The sequence below is a fragment of the Glycine soja genome, chromosome 15, assembly GCF_004193775.1.
Source record: "Glycine soja cultivar W05 chromosome 15, ASM419377v2, whole genome shotgun sequence".
Classification (NCBI taxonomy): domain Eukaryota; kingdom Viridiplantae; phylum Streptophyta; class Magnoliopsida; order Fabales; family Fabaceae; genus Glycine; species Glycine soja.
Genome location: NC_041016.1, coordinates 51,379,973 through 51,405,846, shown reverse-complemented (window position 1 = coordinate 51,405,846; position 25,874 = coordinate 51,379,973). Strand labels below are relative to the sequence as shown.

General features: G+C 28.3%; 1 protein-coding gene and 1 pseudogene across 1 annotated transcript; one reads left to right on the top strand and one right to left on the bottom strand.

Moving 5' to 3' along the window:
• Positions 1–8,113: 8,113 nt before the first annotated feature.
• LOC114386282 lies at positions 8,114–10,378 on the top strand (annotated as a pseudogene).
• A 10,089-nt stretch (positions 10,379–20,467) lies between these two features.
• On the bottom strand, positions 20,468–24,449 carry LOC114387114. Its single transcript, XM_028347245.1, has 3 exons — positions 23,699–24,449; positions 21,841–22,026; positions 20,468–21,051 (listed from the first exon to the last, which is right to left on the bottom strand). The coding sequence occupies exons 1-3, from the start codon at positions 24,365–24,367 to the stop codon at positions 20,764–20,766; spliced, it is 1,143 nt and encodes a 380-aa protein (XP_028203046.1). The 5' UTR covers positions 24,368–24,449; the 3' UTR covers positions 20,468–20,763.
• Between the last annotated feature and the right edge of the window lie 1,425 nt (positions 24,450–25,874).

The window sequence follows — 25,874 nt, the reverse complement described above, 5'->3', positions numbered from 1 at the left end:
TTTAGAAATAGCTATGACCTTTGGCTGCCATGTCCTGCTGAGGGATTATAGCACATTGACATTGATCTCTTTTACTTCAAAAATCTTTCCAAGACCCTTAAGATGGTTTACAATATGTGGAATTTTTTTCTACACATCCCCTATAGTTTCCCCTTGCTTCATCCTAAAGGTTTCAAATTCTTGGATAAGTGAATTTTTCCGAGCTCTCCTTACTTCTAATGTTCCTTCATGTGTGACTTGGATTAAATCCCACATCTCTTTGGCAGTTATGCATGCAGACACCCTGAAAATCTCATCAGAATTTAATGGAGAATGTATAATGTTCATTGCCTTGGAATCATATTCACTTTTTTAATCTCTTCTTGTGACCCAGATTCGTAAGGTTTCTCTACAATCTTGTTATCAACTACATGCGTTGGAATGGTATATCCATTAACCATTGCACTCCAAATGCCTCAATTAGCAAACTTCATGAAGATTTTCATTTGAACATTACAAAAAGGGTAGTTCGTGCCACAAAACAATGGTGGTTTGTTAATAGATGCACCCTCAGCATATGACAATTGATTCCTAGCCATAATCTAAAACTTTTGACAAAATCTTGAATAACTCTTAAGACCCAAGCTCTGATACCAATTGTTGGATCATGTCGAGAATCTAAAAGGGGGGTTGAATAGATTCTTTCAAAATCTTTACCAAATCATTCTTAATACCGATTAAAAACACCCTTTTAAATCAACCAAAGTTTCTTTAAAAGATCTTTAGTAAAATATAAACTTTTGTGATGACCCTTTGAAATTGATTCTACTCCCAAGGTGATTATAAAACTCAAAGTCATAGAGAATAAAATAATCACACAAGATTTTATACTGGTTCACTTCAAATAGGGGGTCCCTCAAACAATTCTTAAAAAAGACATGCGATAGAAGTCTTGATTGTCGGGTAACATCTTGTTATGACATATATCACCTCATGCTCCCGTTGAGGGGAATTTGATATTCTCCCAGAAGTATCCAACTTATGATTCAGCTTGAATCCATCACGATGCACAACTTGCATGTGAGTTTTCATTTCTCTCTCTGGTGTCCTATGTTAGTACCTCAGAGATCATTCTTTAGAAAGTCCTCTTCTTTGCCACCGATTTAGACTCCTTAACCTTTCTTGCTACTCATCATGAGTTGGATGATCATATTGAGGTTTGAAATTACCTCCCCGACCTTGCACATATCTTTCAACCATTTACAATCCTTAACAACTTAGGAATGTCAAGATCGACATCCTTCAGTTCCATATTCATAATTTCATTCATTATTCTACCTTGAGAATGTACTTTCATACTTTGACATAGCTTTGTAAGTCGGTTTGTCATCTGACTTAGGTGGTTTGTCCTTTTTTGCTTGCATTGCACCTTATTGTCTATTTTGATTTTTTGCCATTTTAGTTTTTCGGATTCTAAAGCATTTTCATAGTTAATGTACTTTTTTGCCTCTTTTAAGAATTCCTCCAAGGTGTTAAGTGGCATTTTTTAAATGGATATGAGGAAAGGATATCCTTCCCTCACATAGTCCTTAGCAAGCATCAACACGACTCTTGGTTGGAGGTTGTTCATAGCTCTCACTTTTTATTGAATCACTTGATGTATCCTCTAAGAAGTTCTCCAGGTAATTGCCAAATTAGCTTTAGGCTGGCCTCCATCTTTGGTCTTTCCTTACTTGTTGCAAAGGTAGACCTAAATTTCTCTCTTAAATCTAGCCATGAATCAATGGATCTTGACGGGAGAGATTGAAACCACTTCAGTGTCATAGATTTCAGCAACAATGGGGACGTGCGACACATTATCAAGGCTAAAGCTCCTTTGTACGAAAATGCTGACTCGAACATTGACAAATGATCGTTCGAATTGGATGATCTATCATATAGTTATATTGTCGGAAGCTGTCACAAGTATTTCGGAACTTGAAGCTCCACTAAGCGTTTAGAAAATGACATGCTGAAAGGAATACCTCGTCAAAATATACTTCTTCCTCTATATTCAAGACGATAGCAATAAGAGATTCTCTCTTTCTAGACTTTGTGGGATTTGCAACTTTGATTAGCTCAACTTATTCTATGTACTCATTTTCTTTATTAGTGAGTCTCCCTCATCTTCCACTTCCTTCGAATGTTCATTTTGTGCATCATCCTTTTCTACTCGTAGATTTGCGATATATTTTTGATGCTCTTCAAGCACTGCTTTCTGTGCTTAAGCATTTCTACGAGCTCAACTAGTTGCATGCTTGTGAACACTTCGCTCTCCTCCATCCTTGCAAAGGTCATGGCTTCCGTCATAGGTGAAGAATGCATTACTGTTGCCAAAGCTTTTCTTTTTTCGCGTGCTCACCATAACAAATATCCATGAACTATAGATTCTTTTTATCCTAGAGAATCAACATTTCCCATAAATAGTGTCATTGTTATGGTGTAGGATATAGAATATGATTTGATCGTGTAGAGTGAAATAGACTGCGAGAAAAGGAGAGAATTTAGAGAAAGTTTTGACAGAATTTAAAGAAAGAAATCTTTGAAGTCTCATAGTATTGGGTTTTTGTCATGTGTCGTGTCGATGTGATTATAGGATGTCCATTTATAATGTTCGCTTACATGACTCTATCAACCACGTGACTTATTACAAATATTTGTGTTAGATATCCTATTCTTAAGGTTACGTCAAACTTATCTTCAGTCAATTATTATTAAGATATTCATCATGTATTAAACTACATGCCACATGTTCATGATGTGTGAAGCTGATATTTACCTCAAAATAGAAAGATTCACTAAGAAACACAAGCCCAGGGAAGTGACCAAGATTGAAGCACAAGGTTCATGTTTCCAACCCCAACCAAAAAAATACAGCATATATATAAGGCGCACTGCAACAAAACCTATAGCGCCCCTAACAAGTAACACATTTAATAAGCTGCATAATTCAACAATAAAAAAATGACATGCAAAAAATCCGAGTCCTTCATATTATAGCAACTACATAATTCACATAATTTTACATAGCCTCTTAACTATTTCTCATTAATTATAAAATAGAAAAAAATGGATATTAAAATGGGTCAAGGCTGATGACTAACTCAAATAATTTGATACATATATAGTGTAAGTTCAGTTTTAAAACTTCAAGCCTAACTTGCAGTAAAAAAAAAAAAAAACAAGGCTAACTTATTTATATATTTAATTATTATAATTATCTGGACACTCATTTAATTAGACTTATATTTTTATTATGCTAAAGCGTATTAAAAATAAAAATAAAATGAGTTCAAGGTAGAAGACATTTTTTACGACTTTCATCAACTTATACATATATCAAATTCATAATCATTTAATATGGTAATGTAGGAGTACAATAATACTAGAATACGATATGATATTGATAATTTTATATAAATATTATACTGTAGATGATAGTTATTAAATTGTTGATTTTAGGTTAGTAGTATGTTAAAAGAATATTATATAAAAATTTAAAAATATTTCTTTATGACTAACTGTTCAAAAAATATATTTTTTATGTCTGTGTGTTAAATTCAATAACAACTAGTTAACATTTTTAGATTAGTTATTTTATTTGAAAATCGCAATCAATTTTTTTTAAAGAATCTAAACTGCTATGAATTTAATATAATGTTATGAATTTAATTATTTTATTATGTTTGTGAAGAAACTTTAGTGAAATTTAAATAGAATCTCTTATAATTAATTTCACATTTACAAATAAAGTAAGTAAATTAGAGAGTAGAATTCACCAAAAAAATCTAAATATTAGAGTATATATCATTTGAATATATTCTAGTATGTTAAATTACTTTCTAACACAAACAAAAATCTATATACTTTTTATCTGTATTTTTAATCTATAATTTTGTTAAGAAACTCCTAAATCAATTTTAATTGTAAAGTTAATGTTTAACAAAGTACAGAAGGGTTTTAGTATCCTTAAAAAAAAGAAGAAGAAGGGTTTGAGTAGGATCAAAATTAAATTAATTTCATGTCACACATGTTGATTGCTTAAAGATACCAAACAATTAATAACTGTTATAACTATAGCTTCTAAATTTAATAATTAGAATTTCGTAAAAAAATGAAATGAACACCTAATTAATTCAGTTCTTGGAAAGAATAACTCAATTTGTTTTTGTTTATAAATAAAATAAAATCACCAGATATATAAGAAAGTACTCCAAATTTAAAACTTGATTAGTCCCTCAAAATGTAAATTGTGTATCAACTCAGTTCATAATTCTTTTTCGAGGCAAACAAAGAGAAAGTATTATATCATTGGCTGGATTTATGTCACAAGATGTGACAATAACGCCAAGTTCGAGATAGGGTACATCAGGTAGAAGCTTACAAAATACCCCAACAACCAGCAATCGTAGGGCAATTACAAAACCAAACCCTAATCTGCAGTATCAGGTATCAACACAGTTTACGTTGAGAAATTACAATGTTGACTTGATGGTGAATTTGAATTTTTTATTAACATTTTAATAAAATTAATAATTAATATTTATCAATAAAAAATTTTAATTCGCGATAAAATCTTTAGTATGTAACTCAAATCGATCGTTAAGGATATTAGCTTATATGGATGGAAAAACTAAAGTGTCCCCTCTTATTTGTAATTGAACTAATTTGAAGAGACTATTTGGTAAATGCATGTTTACTAAATAAGAAATCCACGTCAAGCAGGCAACTGAAATGTTTTATTTTATTTTTTTCCTGATGTTCACGAATACAATCAACCAATTATTATTTCTTAGAAGTATATGTTATACGGAATAAAATAAGCATATAAAAAGGAAAATAATAAATCCAGAATGACAAAAAATATGATAAATGCATGGTGGGTGAAATGGGACGTTGCCATGACAACTTCCATAGTAGTGAAATGCGCATTATAAGACGATAAAATGATAAACCGATAACTTTCCTAGGAGGATAAATTAATTTAAATCGTTGGATTCTAATCATCTCCTTAGTGAAAATAATGATCGATGAAAGCATTACTTTCACTCGTGATTTGACAACATCGATCATTCTTCCGTTGTTTATTAAGGAGGCTTATACATCTCATACAAATGAATAACTAATTTGGACCCTTTTCTATTGTTGGCCACGATGATTTAAATAAAAATTAACCTTAGTCTATATCATCCGGATAAGCCCACTAATCTAAAATGGTTTCAATTAAAAATTGGTCTCAGTTATAATTATGGGGGTTTCCTCTAATGCATGTTCCCGTTGATGTTAAATTAATTTGATGAGATGTAAACAAAAAAATGTAACCAAAAATAAAAAATTTGATGAGAGTTGTTATCATATTTATAAAAGAGTAATAATACATAAATTATTCTTTATTTTAAACACTCAATACCTCTAAAATGTTTGACAAACACTCAATGTGTTATTCATCATAAAAAAAAAAAAAATATATATATATATATATATAAATATGATATGATTTATAATGTGATAAAAAAATAAAAGATGTTAATAAAATGTTTAAAATAAATAATAATTTAATTATCATTACTCTTATAAAATATAGATATAACCATGTGATCATCATCATTTATGCATACAAATTAAGTTGAAAACAGCCAAAACAAGTTATAGGAGGTGATGGAGCTAAATGAAAATGTTTTGTCGACAATAAATTGGGACAACAAAAAGTTGTTTACTCTATTTTGAAAGTGTATTTTCAAGATGTATTTATACGAAAAGAATAAAAATTAAATAAAATAGGGATAATTAATTAATATCAGTGTTATTTTTTATTGTTAAAAAAATAGCTGATGAACTAAAAGGCAAAACCGGACCAGTATACTAATGAACTAGTTTACAAAGTCAATTAATTGTACCCTCTGCAAATCAATGTACGGAAGTTTTAGTTAGATCTTTTATACAACCTAACACAAGTCGTATCAGCAAAGAAATTAAAGCAGTTGATTTACATTGGGTAGATAAGCGTTTAGACATTTGTGCCCAAAAAAATATATAATGATGAAAATAAAGAAATGTCAATTAATGTTGAATATTTGTCGATTGTCCACCACAAAATTTATGGCTTATCGTATAGGTGAATTATTATTTGAGTTGAATTGTGTGCGTACGAAACTAGTCCAGTTCTTCCATTATTCTAACACGGTGCAAGCAAATGGATCCATGCGTGAGACATTGGTGGAGAGAACTTCTCCTGTTGCATGTATGCTTTCAGACTGGGCATTTATGAAGTACAACGTACATAAGCATGTTGTTTCTGTTTTTGTCAAGGTATGAACTAATAAGAAGCCAGAATGTATATATATATGCGTTTCTTAAAATTTATTGATTCTGACTTCATGCTAACGACTTTAATAGAGTGTTTGATGGAATAAAATCAGATTAAATGAAAGTGAATTAAGATCAAAGTTTAAAATTAAAGTTTAGAATAGAAAAGTGTAAGTTTTACATTGTTTAATTATTCATCTCACTTTTTTTCAAGTCTCTTTCACAGCAAACAAAGAGGGGCTAAATGCATTCTTACCTCAGTGATTTCGATATTTGATCACTACTATAAATTTTTTTTAAAGACGGTTATAGAAAGAAGGTTTTTAATCGTAGTAAAAGTGGAAGACTTTTAATGATGATTTTAAATTTTTTGTGAAATGTTGACTCTCAAAAACAATTATTAAAATCGTCTTAAAAAGGTATCAGAAAAATCTTTGAATTATGTTTTTAAAGATAGTTTAAAAGTTGATTTTCTACTACAATTTTTTCCGAAACGTCTTTGAATATGCGTTTTCAAAGATAACGTTGAGGGAAACCGTGGAGGAAAGAGACATGTGTTTTCCTAAGTAGTGTGTATTCATCTTTGATGCATCTATTTTTTTTTTTTTTTGGGGGGGGGGGGGGTTGACTTCGTATGTACATGGTTTTAGGAGTAAATATAATTTGGAAACATAATGTTGTGGTTTAAAATTACTTTGAAAAATACGTTGAAGGTTAAAATTTGAGTATAAAAAATACTTGTTATTTTACTTTTTTTCCACCAAAAAAAATATAGGGATGATGCATCCTTTAGATGGTTATGTGTGAAAATTACAGAAATGTTGATACTTCTATATTTCGTGATAAATTGAAAATTTATGGCTACGTTGATTGGTGATTGTTGTTTATTGATACGTTAATTATGTATCCTTAATTTGCATTGGTTGTGAAAAATACTTGATATGTTCCTATGCTCAGTGGTGGACTTGCATATATATATATATATATATGAGGGTGTGCAGTGCACCCCATGAATTTGGTAAAATTATTATTAAGTATTTTAAATTTTTTTATTTTGCTTCCCCTAATCTTATATATTTGAACTCATTGTTCTATAGATTTGTATGTAGTTAAAATTGTACAAATACACCACCTAACTTGAATAAAATTATATAATTTATTTGTTTCTCTTTCTTTAGTATTATTTTTATTTAACTAAAGTAAATTTTTGTCTTTTTCTACCCTTTCATTCTTTCTCACACACGTTTTCTTCTCATTCCATAAAAATCTTCTTTACTTTTCTTCTTTCTCTTTCATTACTTTAAGTTACTTGCCTTTTTTGCTTCTACTCTTCACGTTTTTTGGTGGTGGTTGTTCAGCTTCTACTTTAAATTCTCTCACATATATGCATAGAAGAGTTAAAAAATAGAGAGCTCATGAGAGTTATATGAGGCTGAAGTCTACAAGAGCAAAGGAAAATCAGAACAAGCAAAGAAAGATTTAGGTACCAAATTACCAATAATTGTTATAACTTATAAACATGTCCCTGGTTATGTGCTTTTTCACAAATCTTTTTCTTTTTTTCCCCTTAAGTTTGATATATAAATAATATAATTACATATTAATTATGTTTGATGAATTTATATATTTTTAATTTTTATGAATATTTTAAATTTAGAATTATTAATTTCTTTTAAATTGTAAATAGACCATGGTTAGATTTTTGAAGAGGAAATTACCATCAAATGAGCAACAATCTTCATCAAAATCTTGTGAATCAAGTCTCCAACAACAATGAATTGAAATTAATTTGGAAGACTTGCCATCAGATCCAGGAAAGCGAATTAAAATTTCAGCATATCATCCTAATGATTGAGATAAGATACGGAGAGCATATTTACAAAGAGGACCATGCCAACCTACTTAACATAATTTTCCCCAAAGAAAAATTGGAAACTCTTTAAGAAGATTTTGTCCTTCTTGGTTTAATGAATTTGGCAACTGGTTGGAGTATAGCATAGAAAAAGATGCTACATTTTGCTTGTGTTGTTATCTTTTTAGGCATGATTTTGGAAAGCAATCAAGTGGTGATACATTTGTGATAGAGGGATTCACAAATTGGAATAAGAAAGAAAGACTTGCATCTCATGTTGGAGGTCCTAATATTGCTTATAACATTGCTTGGAGGAAGTGTCAAGATTTAATGAATCAAAATCAACATATTGAAGTTGCTATATCTAAGCAATCTGAACAAGTTTGTGACTTGTATCGAAGGCGTTTGACAGCGTCAATTGATTGTATTCATTTTCTATTAAAGCAAGGATTAGCTTTCCGTGGTCATGATGAATCAACCAATTCTGCTAACCAAGGTAATTTCCTGGAACTTCTTAAATATCTTGCTGAACACAATGAATCAATAAATCATATTGTCTTGGAAAATGCTCCTGAAAATCATCAATTAATTGCTCCAAAAATCCAAAAAAATATTGTTAATGTTGTTGCATTGGAAACCACTAATGCTATTATTACTGATCTTGGAGATGAATTATTTGCTATCATTGTTTATGAAGCACGTGACATATCAAACAAGGAGCAAATGGCTATTGCTTTGCGTTATGTTAACAAAAAGGGAAGTATTGTTGAGCATTTTTTTGGTATGGTTCATGTTAAAGATACTACAGTTTTATCATTGAAAATGGAAATTGATGAATTGTTTTGTAAACATGGGCTTAGTATATCAAGAATTCATGGACAAGGTTATGATGGTGCTAGCAACATGCAAGGGGAATTTTGTGGTCTCAAAAATTTGATCTTAAAGGAGAATTCATCTGCTTTTTATATACATTGTTTTGCTCATCAATTAAAACTCACATTAGTTGCTATTGCAAAAAATCACATTCAAGTTGCCTCTCTTTTTAATTTGGTGTCCACTTTATTAAATGTTGTTGGGAGATCTTGCAAACGACATGACATGCTTCATGAAAGACAAATAAATTATGTTAGAGAGGCATTGGGAAAAGGAGAAATTCCTAGTGGACAAGGTTTGAATCAAGAAACTAGTCTTAAACGAGTTGTTGATACTCGTTGGGGTTCACATTATGCAACTTTGATCAATTTGATATTGATGTATTCTTCTATAATTGATGCTCTTGAAATTATAAAAGAAGATGGATCAAATGCAGATCAAAGAGCTAAAGCAAATGGTCTTTTACATTTGCTAGAGGATTTTGATTTTGCATTCACATTGCATTTGATGGAAAATGTCTTGGGTATTTCAAATGAATTGTCACAGGCATTGCAAAGGAAAGATCAAGACATCATCAATGTTATGAACTTGGTTAACATCACAAAGCTATGATTACAAACTATGAGGGATAATGGATGGGAGTCTTTACTGCAGGAAGTAAATCCATTTTGTAATACGCATTTCATTAACATTCCTAATATGGAAGACATATTTTTTTCTAAGGGGAGATCACGACGTGGAGGTAAAGCTCAAGCTATCACAACTAAGCATTATTACCGTGTTGAATTATTTTATACTGTTATGGACATGCAACTTCAGGAACTTAATGATCGTTTTACAAAGACAAATACTCAGTTGTTTCTTTGCATGGATTGTTTGAATCCAACCAATTTATTCTCTACTTTTGATAAGACAAGGTTAATTGAATTTGCAAAGTTTTATCCATGCGAATTCTTTGCAATTAATTTAGTGATGCTTGATAATCAACTTGAGACTTACATCATTGATATGCGTAGCAATGTAGAATTTTCATCTTTGAAATGAATAAAAAATCTTTGAGAAGTTGGTTGAAACTAGAAGATATATTGTTTATTCATTAGTTTACTTTCTATTGAAGTTAGCAATAATTTTTCCCGTTGCCACAACAAATGTGGAAAGAGCCTTTTCTGCCATGAAATTGTGAAAAATAGATTACGTAATCAGATGGGAGATGCATGGATGAATGATTGTCTAGTGACTTATATTGAGAAAGATGTGTTCAATAAAATTAACAATGAGTTGATCATTCAACGATTTCAAAACATGAAATCATGTAAAGGACAACTATAAGGTATGTAATTTATTTGAATAGATACACTAAAATTTTATGATTTTGGTACTTATGTCTTTATCTTCATATGCATAATGATAATTATTATTAATTTATATTATTTGAAAAGTAAATTGCCCCCATTAACTCAGGGTCTTAGATCCACCACTGCCTATGCTTCATGATAGTTGCTATGTCGACATTGAATTGATTGGTGGTTATTGATGAGGTATTAATTGTTGTTTTTGCAAGTTATGTATTCCATTTTTGTATATAAAATATGCCCATTTTATTTGCTACCCTTGCTTCTTATGTATTAGAACCATAAATATGTGACTGATATTTTTTCAACAGAAATGTCATTTACAATCAATGTGCATTTGCACAGTTTCATTTGTAAGTGAACCTACCCAAGAATATAAAGGTGGGGAAGTCAATGTATTAAAGGCATAGACATGGACAGATGGACATTTTTTAAGAAGTTGGATTTTATAAGGAACATTTAGGCCACAAACAATTTTAAGTTGTGGTGGAAGACAACCAAATCAAGCTTGAAGGATGTATTAAGGAGTTACGTTGGTACATAGTACTTGACTGCCCAGCCTTAGAGTTAGCAATATATATGCCTCTTAGATCTGATAAATCTTACTCAAACATTATTACTTATCCATAACATCCTGCATCTGTAACTACAAGTAGTGGGAATACTTTAAAAGTGTCTTGGTTGTGTACCATGGCGGAACTTGACCAAATAAGTTTGCACCGATCAAAATAGTAAGAGTTGTTCATATAGTTAAATTTCAAAATAACATAATTATATAACTTTTTTTAAAAAGATAATTATATAATTTAAAAACAAAATAATGAAAAATTAGTTTAAGAGTAATTTTGTGTGGGATTACAACAATAATGGTGGTAGAGATACGAGTAGTGATGATGGTGGCGATAGTGATAATGTCAATGGTGACATTTGTGGTAGTGATGGAGGTGGTAGCAGTGATGGGGGTAGTGGTGGTAGCGGTGACAATGTTGGTAGTGGTTGTGGCAGCAACATTGGTGGCGATGGCCATGATAGGTGATATTAGTGGTGGTTGTAGTAGTATTGTTGGTGGCGATAGTAGTGGCAATAATGGTGGTAGTAGCGGTAATGATAATGATAGCCATGATAGAAGTGGTATTGATTGTGATAGTAGTAATAATGATGACAATGACAATAACATTAGTGGTGGTGGTGGTGATGAGGTGGTGGTAGTAGTATTGTCAAAGATGATGGTAATGGTGATAGTAGTGTTGGTATCGATAGATAGTGGTGATGACACTGACCGTGTTAGTGGCGATGTGTGGTGGTAGCGGTGATGACAATAAAATTTGCGAATGTCAAATGTAAAAAATGTGTATTTTTTAAAAATTAAACTAAATTCACAAAAAACTTTTTTTCATAATTTTGAACATAAATGTAAAAATGTTTCAAAAACGATCTAAAAATCATTCCAATTCCATTTTTACCAAACACATTATTTTAAAAACTAAAAATCAAAAACTTATAACCACCCCAAAGTGATCGTATAATTTTACTGATGATTGACATGTAAATTACTTCATCACTAATGTTGAGTTTTTAAAAAAAAATATTCTAATTTCTATTTTTTTATAAAAAATATATTTTTTTAATTTCAGAGCACACGGTTGAGTTAACAATAACTAATATATATATATATATAGTATTTTAATATACCATAAATATTTTTTAATATATTAATTTTATAAATATTACGGTTATAACAGTTTTAATATATTACTTATAATATTTATGATGTATTAAAATGTATTATTTTATAATGTATAATAATATTAAGAAAATTAATATTAAAAAATTATTTTAATAAATTTTATATTATTTTATTTTTTGTTTTTCATTATCTATCAAATGATGAAAAAGACAAAAAAAAATTATGTAATTCATATATTTAACATGTGCTGTTTTTTTTCCTTCGTACCTTGGTGCCTGTCAAACACATTTTTATATATCATATTCCTAGCTATGACATGAAAAAGATTCTCACTATCCTATTTTATTTTTCCTTAAAAATTATCTGAGCGAAATTAAATCCTTACAACACCGCAACACCTACCCCAATTTTCCCATCTCTATTCCTTTCAATCCAACAACTTCACAATGTTCAATTCGTAGATCATGTTAATGAGGTCACAACAGTTTAGCACCGAGAGAAGCTTCCTAATTCGATCTTCGTTATAGATCATGGTAATGAGGCACATGCCCTATTTTTCATGTAACTTTAGATTATAAACATGCCTGGTTATCTTCATTATATCTTGCTTTCTATCATTCGATCTCTTCCCTAGTTTCCCCACACTATGTACTAAATTCTTGTATAGAGAAAAATTAATATAAATGAGTTGGTCCGTCTCTAGTTCTTGAACATGATTTAATAATTATATCTTAAATTTCTGAAATTCAAGGTGATGATTTTGATCAATGAGTTTAAAATAAAAACTTACAATAATTAACTTAATGTTATATATATATTTTAAAACAAATTAAATTGTAAAACCTTAATTATTGCAAAAATAAAATATAAAACTTGAAGATGGGAACATTCAAGGAATTAAAAATAGTACGTGTATAATTTCCTTGTACACTGAAGACGGAAACAAAAAGAGAAGAAAACGATGTATGATATGATTAATTAGAAGAGATAAAAATAACATTATAAAAAGAATTATAAAATAATATTATTATGTTGGTTCCTATATATAATATTCTTTTTTGAAATTGATTTGTCTTTTCTATAAGATTTCTTTTAAATCAACTCTTGTATTATTTTTTTAAAATACTCTTAATTACTTTAGTTTTTGCAGTCAATAAATAATAGATATTATAAATTAATAAGATAAATTCATGCTTTCTCTTGTGAGAATTTGAGAAGTAACAAGGGCACATTAATTAGGTGGAAAGCAAACAAGTAGAAAAATTGAAATGATAAGTCCGAATAATTTGAAGAGTTTTATAATTAAGCATGCGTGACAAACAAATTCCCACATGGGGGTATCACCTGGCCTCCGCCTTGAGTTTGATGGATTGAGGATAGGTACATGTACGCGTAATATCGGATTATTAAAATGGGTACATGTACGTGTATTTCGTGTGTAATAACTAAATTAATCCTATTTTATATAACATATATTACTTAATTAATTTTTTGTTGTTGTTGGTCTTTGTAACTGAACCACATATTTATGTCACTATGGGATTTTCATTTCAATAATGATCAAGTTATGATTAATTCTTACATTCATTTGGGTTAGATATGCATATGGTGGAATTTTTTTATCAATAAATATTAATTTTTGTTATTGAAAGAATTTGAATCTGTAATTTTTTCTCTTTTTTTTTCTCCTTCACTACTAAATCAACCTTATATCTTTATGCATATGATATAGGAACAAGGAACCACATATTTGTTTTCTCATTGTCCTATTTTCATGTCTATATGTAATATGGGTTGAAATATAATTTTGGTAATATTTTTTAATTTTTATTTCTAAAAGTTTATTTTTTTAATTTTAGTCTTTGTAAGTTGATGTTTTTCTAATTTTTTATTTATGTAAGTTTTTTGTTTATTTTTTATCCTAATTTTAATTTTTTAAGATTTTATTTTTTTCATACGAGAACCAAAATGATAAAAATATCTTATGAGAACGAAAATTAAAAAAAAATATAAGCTTATAAAGACTAAAACTAAACAAATTCTTTACCGAAATCAAAATTAAAAAAATAAAAATTTATAAGCAACAAAAATATATTTAAATTATAGTAATGTGAATATAACTTACCACCGACCTTGTAAATTAACAGTAAAATTATTTTTTATCTTTATCAAAGATTCTGAATTTGAGTCTCAAATATATTAAATATTCAGACAGAAAATTTTACTCAGTTATAGACCTTGCACGTTTAATTTTATGCCATTATTGCATCATAATAATTTACATCTTTTGAAAGATAATGGAAGTGCTCTCGTATATAATATCTTCGCACGCTGAGATCAGTTTGCTGTCTCTGAAATCCACATTTTGGTGTTCTGAGGATGAATTTAATTTCATACACATCATCTCATCCCTGTCGTAATGGTGCCAACATTGGTGATGGATTTGACATATAACAACTCCAGGGTATGAAAAAGCTTGAAAGTTGAAACTGATCATCTTCAAAAAGCCTTTCACCCTTTGACATAAATTCTATTCCATCCTAGCATTCATCATCAATTTTTTATATAAAAAAAAGAAGAATATTCATCGTTTTATATCATTTGGAGTATTATTTGTGTTCTCTATATTTTTTTTCCAATGAAACATATTTTAGGTGAAATAAAAAATAAAAATTGAAAAATAGAAAACAAAAGAAAATAAAATATTTTTTTGTTATACAGATTGAATAAAAGAAGTGGAGGATCAACTTTGAGGTTACTTTTAAAAGTAAGGTTGAAAAAAAAAATTAAGGACTAAAAGTAGGGGGAAAAAAGATTAAGGGACTACAAATACAAATAAAAAGTTAAGTGACTAAGAACAAAAATCTTTAAAAAATTATTTCCTTTACAAATATTTGAAAATAGAAAATAGATAAAAAAAAAATAAGTTCTTAGTTTTGTAAAATAAAAGTTGAAACAAAAAATTAAAAAGGAAATGAAAATGAAGTAAACAGACCCTATTTTTTTTCTTTCAACTAAGAATATTTATTATAATTTGTTCTCATAATTTGTGGTTAATACTTATATTGTTATAATTAGTGACAAGATATAATTTTAATTATTATATTCATTAAAAAATATTTTAAAATATTTGTTTAAATTCTGCCAGTATTTTAGTCTATGCATGGTATGTGATAAATGTTTATTTTTAAATAACTAAAAACATAATAAATAAATATTTTTAAACATATAAATTATATTTCATATTGACAAAAAATAATTCATAATGTTATACAAGATTATTTTTAACTATTGATAACTTTTTAAAAGTATTTTGATTGAATATAGTAATAAAGATGAAAAGGATAAATTGAAAGTGATAAGAACTAAAGAAAATTTTTCAAAAAACGTTCTTGTCGAAGAAAAACTCCTAAAAACTTTGTTGCTGAAGAATAGTTTAAAAAATCACTATCACTCAAGATAGTTATTTTAATTATTAAGAATTTAAAGTATTTTTTTCTTGTAAACACTACTGTGTTCTCCAAACACTTATAATTATATATTACATTATTTATAAGAAATTATTAAGTAAGAGTAAAATTATATTTTTATTGAAGTTTTGACATTACATACGTAAATTATATTAAAAGACTAAATAAAAAATCATAATATCATTTAATTTAATTTTATCATATTATGATAATGTCTTATGATATGATTTGATAAAGTTGTATAATTTTTAATTTATTTTTATTTGATTATTTTATTTAAATTTTTAACTCAAACTTAAGATACTTTTAAAATTTAAGTTTTAGATGATTTCATACTTAATTAATATTTGATAATATATTATGTCATTAAATATTTTGAAATTAACTTAGATTAAATAATTAATAATATTAACTAATATTTTTCAAATCTCTAATCAATTTGAATATACATAGAGGAAGGATTAAATTACACCAATGTAACTTAGATAATTATGACACTATTCTATAACATTCAGCTGGATAATATTTTCTTAAAACTCATAATTGAATTGAAAGTTTTTTTACATAGATTTCATATTAATCCAAAATCAATTGCTATTTCCTTTATATAGATTAAAATCGATATAATATAAAATTTTAGAATATACTAAGATATAGATCATTTGATTTCCTTCTTATTATTGTTTAATTTTAACAAAATTTGATACAACATATAATTTCATGATTGGATCATTTAATATTTTGTTAATTTAAAAATTCAAATTATTTTGTGAATATAAAAATAATAAATAAAATTCATTTTAATTGAAAAATTATTTTCTCATATTAAATTAAATATACTTCATATCACCTCCCGTATTATATAAATATAATTTATAATGCTTAAATGATTAAAGCATATATGAATATCATTAATCAATCCAATGCGCCTAAAACAAAAAAAAAAAGAAGAATATCATTTTTTTTATGTTATGAAATGTTATAAATAATTGATAACTAAATACAAGAACCAAATATCACAAGTGGACTAGTGGAGGTATTTTTTATTTTTTTATTTTGGGGGGGGGGGGGGGGGGTTGGGTTTGAATACTAGTGGACTAGTGGAGAAGTGGTGAATCTTTTAGGTACATGATATCTAAATTAAAGACTGAGAGGGTTGAGTAGTCTTTGCAAAGACTTAAATTTAAATTTTATTCTCATTATTGTAAAATAAAATAAAATAAGGAACTTAAAAGGTGTTATCAAATTAAGTAAAAATATATCTACTATTAATCTAATAAGATAAGTAAATTAGGATGGTGTCATCAATTAAATATGATAAATAAATGAATTGATTTATAGTTAAAATTGAAATTATTATTATTTTTAATAAATAAAATGTTATTAATAGATTCAAATAAATAATCATTAATTATTGAGTTATCTATTAGTAACAATTTAGATTGAGGTAATTTAGTGGTTTATGATGTACTTAAGTTAAGTTGATATATAAATGTTGGTGTTTGAGTCATGATAAAAATTTGTGATAAGTTGTAGTAAAAAAAAAAAAAAATTGTGATAAGTTGATGTCGAAGTGTGCATTGTGATGTGTGATGAATCATGGTGAAAATTTGTAATGGAATTGTGTTGTTGATTATAGTTGAGGATCAATGTTATAATTATGTTCCATATATCAATTGAGATGGATGAGTTTTAATGTTGTTATCTATAGTTGTTTATTGATGAACAATATAGAAAATTATTTTTATATGAATTGAGTTTTTGTTTTAAGATTATGAATTGAGTTTTGAATAAAATCCCTAACTATTAAATATAGTATTTTTAAAGTTTAGTACTTCTCCTTTTCTGTAGCATTTAGAGTTCCTTTATATATATATATATATGATTTTTACTTTGGTAAACTTATTTTTCCATTTGACACATATGATTCTGATTATGATGATCTCTAATTACATATTTGGAGGAATATATGGCTTTTAGGTGATTGTTTCTCATTAAAGACATCCTAGATAGAGCGTGTAAGGGACTCTAAATTACATATGGATTAGACCAATTTAGGGGTATTATGTATCGATCTTATAAATGATGTATGCGTTACATATTTTTTTACACTTAACTGATGTATAATAGTATAGTGCAGCGATATGTTGAAGTGCAATGGGACACTAAGTTTTGATTTAGTGATGTTTTGTATATGAATGATTTATATCTTAAGTTTTGATTTATTGATTTTGAAATCGCAAAAATTTCACACAATATTTTCATAAATAAACTAAGTGGTCTATGGTGGACAATTTTTTTAAATCGATTAAAATTACAATTTCATCCTTATAGTAATAGTTTTCTTTTCCACTTTCCTCTATGTAACCAGCAATCTTTTTTACTATTTTTTCACTTCTGTCTGTGTAATCAACAACCTTCCACTTTGCTCTACACCTTAAAGCCCGTCACCGACGAGTCGGTCACAGATCCACCAAACCACCATGGTACAAAGACGCTATCAATTAAATGTTTGTAATTAATTAAATTTGGTATTGTGGAGAAAAAACAAAATGGATTTGAGAACAAGATGGATTTGAGAACAAGATGGATTTAAGCACAAATTTGTACCTCTAATATGAACATTACGAGGCACAAAGTGTTGTCCAAATATTCATTATTCTTTTTAGGATAAATAGTCATTTTTATTTTTAAATATATAAAATACTGATAAATTTATCTCTAAAAAATGAAAACTCAAATTTTAATTTTTAAAAATGAAAAAAATACGATAAATCTATACATTTGTTCTCGACACATTGAGGAACAAAAATAACTATTTTTTCAAAATATAATTTAATTTTCATCTTTCCTTTCTTTTTTAATCATTGCAAGCATAACATTACAATAAATACTTAAAAAAAATAAGAAAACAAGTATAAGTTAAAACAAATATAATAATAAGCATAATTTGTTTATTGGTCTGAAATTTCTAATATAATAGTACATTACTCAAAATATGAGACTCAAACAAAAATGTATAATTATTAAGTTAATCCTTACAAGAAAATGAGACCCAACTTGTTGTTACACTACTTAATGTTGTCATGATAGAAATTTCAGAATAATAGACAAATTATGCTTATTAATTAATATTATATTTATTATTATGTTTCTTTTAACCTATGTTTTCCTTTTCTTTTTTTTAAGTGTTTAGTGTAATGTTATGCTTGTAACGATTAAAAAAGAGGGAAAGATTAAGGTTAAATTATATTTTGGATAAATAATCATTTTTATCCTTGAACGTATAGAGCATTGACAAATTCTTCCGTGAATGTATCACGTAGGCTCTTTCATTGATAGTAATGGAATGATAAATTTGTCACACTTTTTTCATTTTCGGAGACTAAAATTTAAATTTTCATCTTTCAGAAATAAATTTGTCAACGGTCTATATATTTAAGGACGAAAATAACTATTTATCCTTCTTCTTTTTACTTCCACACAGGGAAAGAACAAAAAAAGAGGATTGTTGTCTAATATGAATTGATTCCACATGAGTCGATCGCGACAGGGCTTCCCATTGGTCCGAGATTTCGTATTCACGCTTCAACGGCCTGTAGTTGCACCTGCACGTGTCATTGGACCTTTCAATCAGTGATTTCTTTTTGGATCATGCAGAACGCAGTGTGGTTGAAACTATTTTTGTCGTGTATTTTTTTTTTGCACCCCTCTGTTTTTTTGAATAAAAAAATTAATTGTAGATATAAGTTACTTTCTTAAGCTAATGTCCGCCAAAAAATTGCACCAAAAAAACTAATCAAATTAATGGGTATATAACTTATATTTTTTTAAAATTTAAATTAAATTAATTAATATACAATTTATCCCTTTGAATGATAGTTAATATCATATAGATTAATTATTTTATGAAATAATTTTATTAATGGTAATCAAACTAATTATGATATTAATTTGTATCATAATTAATTACAATGAAAAAGGATATCTCGTGTCACCATAAAGTCAAATTTCAATTAAAAAGGTAATTATATTAATATTGAAAGAGGTAATGTGTGTTATCATTAAGATATTTTGTATAATAATATTCAATTATTATAAAAAAATAACTTATTTTGTAATTAAATAATTAAAGAAAAAATAAAAATAAAACAAAATTCCAATTCAGTTATATATACTTGGGTTTAGATATAAAACAAAATTATAATTCTACTGTGTATCTAAATCCAATTATAAAACAAAACAAAATCGTGATTCTATTATGTTTTTAATTTAGATATGGAGTGTAGGGAAATGACTTAAGGGTAAGAAGATTTTTTCCTATTTTAAATCTAGAGCGTAAGAATAGAAAAAAAAGAGGAGAGAATAGCAGCACCCCTTTATTTTTGTATTAGGGCTACTTGGCCCATTTGATTTTAACATTTTTGTCTTCAACTCTTTGCATTAGATACCCAGATCCAACATAAATCGAAACGAAAAAAAGTAGGAGGTGACTTTATAAAAGGGATTTATTCATTTAATGTATGCTTACAAGAACTTTTGTAAGAAAATCTTTGCCAATATTTTTACAATATTTATTTTAAAAAATTAATTTAAACACAACTTACACAGTTACACCTTTCTTTCTATATCTGTCTACTTTTAAAATGATTATTTCCAGTTATGTATTTACTTAAAAGTTTAAGATATATTATTTACTCTCTTTTCAGTAACTAATGTCATTATTTCTACTCAGTTGTTAAACATTTTGCACACCCATTATAAATGATGGATAGAGAAATAATAATATAGTTAGGAATTTGAGGAAAAAAATTAATATAAATATGGATATTAAATATATATTTAATTTCTGTATTATCCTCTCAATTGATAGAATAGATTAAAAGGTGAATATATAGATAAAAATAAATTAATGGAATATATCAAATATTTATTAATCACACGAACTTGATGATCGACATGCATTAACATTGTACAAGGTCCTCTCTAGGAAAAATCTGCTTTCATCCATTTCTTTAAAATAAAAAGCAAATCAAGGGGTTATATATATAGCACATAAATGCAAGCACCTCAAACTTTTCTTATGGACCATATCATACAATTTAAGGTTCTTATTAATTAAGCTTCGCTTTGTATATCTCTTTCGGACCCGTGGCTATACCATATCAATTAATTTATAGAATTTCGAAGCCACACGCAGTTTAATCAAGATGTTACTTTACAGGTGCTATCAAATGCTAGGGTTCGATGTTTTTTGTCGTAAGCCTTCTTGAGAAACACCAAACATTCAGCATGGTGATGGAACCTGGGCTTTATGAGGCTAGGAACCACTTTGAAACTAGAGCTCAAGATTACACGTATTACTAGAGGCAATCCTGTTCCAGAATCTAGCATATCTTGCATGCTTCTTCCTGCACCATACATGGGCTTGTTCTTTGCTCCCAATTGTAATGCAAAGATTGTTATGCCACTCTCAGCATAGAGCTCGGGGGCCTGCATGCATAGTCTTGAGCTTGGGTCAAAGATAAACGACAAACGAAGTTGAACAAAAGAATGTTTAAGGATAAAGATGTTTAAATATATGCTTTAATCTCTGTAAAATTAGCAGTTAAGTTTTGATTTTAGTATATATATATATATATATATAATGATTTTCATCCCTCAAAATGTAAAAAAAATAAATAAAAAATCTCTACTATTATTAGACCCTCATTATGATTAAAGTAAATAAACTTATGAAAAAGATATTGGGATATATTAATCATCCTAGTATAATTTGAGTTAGTTGTTAAGTTATACTAGCATGGTTAATAGGATATTACATGAACTAATGTAAAATATATTAAAAGAAGGGATATTAAATTGAACAAACTTTATCATACATAATTGCACGAGTAAATTATAAAGTTATAGCTATTTTATAAATAAATAAAATAGAATTTGCATATACAATATTTTTTATCATAAGATTGATTTGATGAATGAGAGTTTGAGAAACAAAGGAAGAAAGGGGAACTGATGTCACTTTGAATCTCTCCAATTACATTCTAAGAAAAATTAACGACTAACATTAATGGGTTAAAAAAATATTTTTTTCAGCGGTGTTCTATTCATTAAACTTATTCTGATTGCATAAATAATCACAATTTAAGATGACACAGGTTAGTAACCTAAAAGAAAATTATTTATCATGGAAAATACACATGTGTTTGATATATATATATATATATATATATATATAGCTCACATACTGTTCTACAATGAAATTGATGCGGTACTTACATTTGAAAATGCAAAGGGTAAGTTGGAAAATTTCATGTCCATCGTGGGAGGACGAATGTGAAGACCAAAGAACCTGGATTTATTCTCTATGATTAAATTCAAGGAACAATTGCAGGTCAGGATCTTTGTTGTCACGCCACTTCTGTCAATCCCTTCCGCTAGTTTAAATTCTGGAAACCTTGCGATCTGCAAATTAATGTAGCAACCAAATATATAAAATGGCGACATAAAAGATATACATCAAGTATACTCTATACAATATTTTTAAGTTATTAATTTGAAAAAAATAGTACTAAATTAAAAAGTTTATAAAATTATTTTATACTACCTAACAATCTAAGACCCTGACCCTGAGTCAAGTGGAACAATCTATTTTAAAAAATAAAAATTAATAATTATTATCGTAAAAGGAGTAAAAAATTTAAGGATAAAGAGTTCAAATTATATAAAAAAAACTAATATATTTTTTTTTTGTGTCCGTAAAATTAAAAATCTTTGAATTTCATCTTTACAAAAATTTTATTATGTTTTCATTCTCCTAAAATTAAAATATATCAAAAATTTTCCTAATGCTATGTTGGGATAAATCCAAAATTAGATTAGGATTTCTAGAGTTTAAAACCCTCACAATTTACAGAAAATTGTCACAAAAGTATAGAAAAAAAATAAAATAAAATTATAATTTGTGCCAGGTTTTCTATTATTTGTGTGCAGATTTTTGGAAGTGAGAGGATGCATTTACACTTCCTGGTATAAGTGTGATCTACCACCGGATACTACTATATATTAATTTACTCGAGTGTGTACAACTTTTGTGTGTACCGAATATATACTCTTTTGGCGATGATTGCCGCAACACAACCAACAGTCAAAAGATAGAAGCATGATGAAGTTATAGCAAAAAGATGAGGCAGATAAAAACATATCTAATTTTAAACAATGATTGCCCTTGCATTACAACCTGCATTCATCATCATTATTGGAAGAGAGATGGTTTACACGCGCAGATTCCATCTGTCTGGTTCCCAAAATGGATGAACTTACACGGGACTAATAGATAAGTAGTTATCACCCTCCTCTTTCCAAACATTTTCTGAATAAAACTTTTTTTCCACTACATTTTCATCTTATTTTATTCCACAGTTGTAATTAACGAATCAATGTTTTCATCTACCATTAATTTAAAATAAGCTACCTAAATTCACAGTTATGCTTTGAATGACAAAAATGATTAGGTCTTGTACTTAGAATTTGATAGAACCTTTATCTAACAAAAATTTAATTGTTAAAAAATAAGTATTACAACTTTGTATTAACATTAATTACCATGCATCATAATAACAAATAACTTTATTAATATAAATAATTCTTAATATAAATAATTAATATATATACTATCAATATATCTAATATTAGTATAATACATAATTCGATCTATTATAGTGTATACTCAAGGATTTGATAGTTTGCATGAAATCTAATTAGATTTCAAACCACATTGTTACTATTATATACAGACACCAAAAAAATTCTATTGCATGCGTATGCATATTTTTGTTTAAAAAAAAAACTGCAGAAATAAATACTTCTCCCAGAGGAATCTGAAAATTACTTCAGGTCACTTTTTCAAAGGATTTGTTCTCAAAGTACAGCATGTATTCAGATTTCTGCAAGTGTGTGTATGCATAATATTTATGCCAAAGTTCTATCAATAGAAACAACCCTAATAACACTTTTTTTTTGTCAATTAACAAATGACATTTTTTTAACATCACTAGCTATTTGCGTAAGTCCTACTACATTATTTATTCGGATGTATCAAATATTGGATCATCATAGAATTTTATTGTGTACGTACCTCAACGGAGACATTGGGTGGTGGAGGTTTTGTAGCAATGTAGAACACAAGCAGCGCAATTCCGAAGCTCACCAAAATTCTCCAACCCATTTGCAACCAAATCCAAGCACAAGAATCAGAGTTGCGGTAAGAGAAGAACCTCTTCCACCCTCCTTTTCTCTTCCCATAATAGTACTCATAAAACGACCCTTCCTCCACATTCTCATTCTCATCTCCCTTGTCGTCACCACCGCCATCGATGATAACGAGACGATTAACGTCTCCGTTCTCGGTGGCGGTGGCGTGACTCCCGTCGTAGGAGATCTTCTTGTGGTGCAAGAAGGAGTGGCTGGAGCCACGGGAGGAGGTGTAGCGGCAGAGGGCGAAGCGCGAGGCTTCGTCCTCTTCGTGGGTCGGGTTTAGCGGGTGGGTTGTTTCGGATCGGTTCGGGGAGTGGAAGGTGGATTCGGCGTCGTTTTGGATGTTGCTGCGAATATCTGCGCTGTTGGCGTGGGAGAGAGTGGAGGGGCTTTGGACGTAGTATGCACACGGGTAGTTTTGGTACATGAGAGCCTCATGGTCTTCAACAACGTTGTTGTGATGCATCCCATTATGGCTGGACATTATTGTGTGTTTGTCAGTGTGAGTGTGTGTCTGAATGTATGTGAGTTGTGTTTTTTCTCTTAACATGAAGAAATGGGATCTGGAGGGAGGGGTTTTAAACAGAATAAAGATAAGGGTTGCATTATGAGGGGGGTGGCAAAGTGTAGGGCATTTTTTTTCTTCATATACCTTAAAGCTCATGTGTTTAATTAAAAATGTCTTGTGCATTCTAGTTGCTTTATGTGTTCATTAAGGGACATGAATGCAACTATGCAATGCAAGGAACATGATTGTTGCTTCTAATTCGTCATTTGGTGCAAAAATGTTTGTATAAAAAAATTTGACAAATGGATAGTGACCAATCATATGCTATAGCAAAAGCATGACCATACATGGTGGCCAAAAATGTATAATTATTTGGAAAACAATCCTTCAGCACATATAAGTGGTAATGGATGAGAAATTATTTTCTAACTATATGGTCTAGTTAATTTTCACCATATACTCAAGTTATTTTTCAAACATGTAATCACATTTTAATTTTAATTTACAAAAATACTTTGCCTTTCAAAAAAAAATAATTTACAAAAAAGAATTAATAGTATGTGAAAGATTGTTTGGAATGACGGTCTTAATGGATGTAATAATTTCTCCTAATTAATAACACCTAGAGAGAAAACAGAATAAAACATATAACTATCATATGTTATATGATATAATAAAAAGAGAAAAATAAGAAGTGTTAATTGAATGTATGATGAGTGTTAGGAATAGAGTACTCTCTCTAACACACATTTTTATTGATTAAAATTTATTCAAAATTATAAAATTAAGAGAAAAACTATTAAATAATATGCAACACTCACCAAATTGTGATTTCTATATGAATTTCAATCAATGAGAAAGAGTGTGTAGGTAAGAACAATTAGAGAGTGTATATTCAATGTATTAATATGTAACTATATCATCTCTTGTGAAAAAGTAAATCTTGATATTATTTCATTTTGTTTAACAAAAATTTATACTTTTTCCATCCTGTGTTTTTTTAACCACTATAATTAGGGCCTTTAGCTCCCTAGTAGGATCCCGAGATATTTCCACAAGCTTCGATCTTTTGAGTCAGTTATGAGACTAATACTCTTTGAAATTTAGTTTCACTTAAAGCTTATTGTCTCTCTCCAAGAGTATATATATTATGTATTGATCGATCTCAAGTCTTCTTCCATAAACTTAATGTTCGTTATCAATTGAACTACCTCCATGTGTTTATTAACCTTAATGTTCATCCAAGAAATATGTAATGAAAGTAAAATATTGTTATGTTTGGACTAAGATGTTATTTAATACCTTGATACTCCTTCCATTGGATATCCCATAATATTTGTTATTTTAGTTTTTTTACACAAACCAAGAAAAATTAAGAAATAAACAAAAGAGATAGTAATTTTATAAAATTAACATTATTATTATTAATTTATTTATAAATTTTATTTCTCATCATTAATATTATAAAAAAACATAAGTGAAAAAAGTAATCTATAGTCTATACATACATGAATGTTTTCTAAAAAGAATATTGATATGTGATATTTTT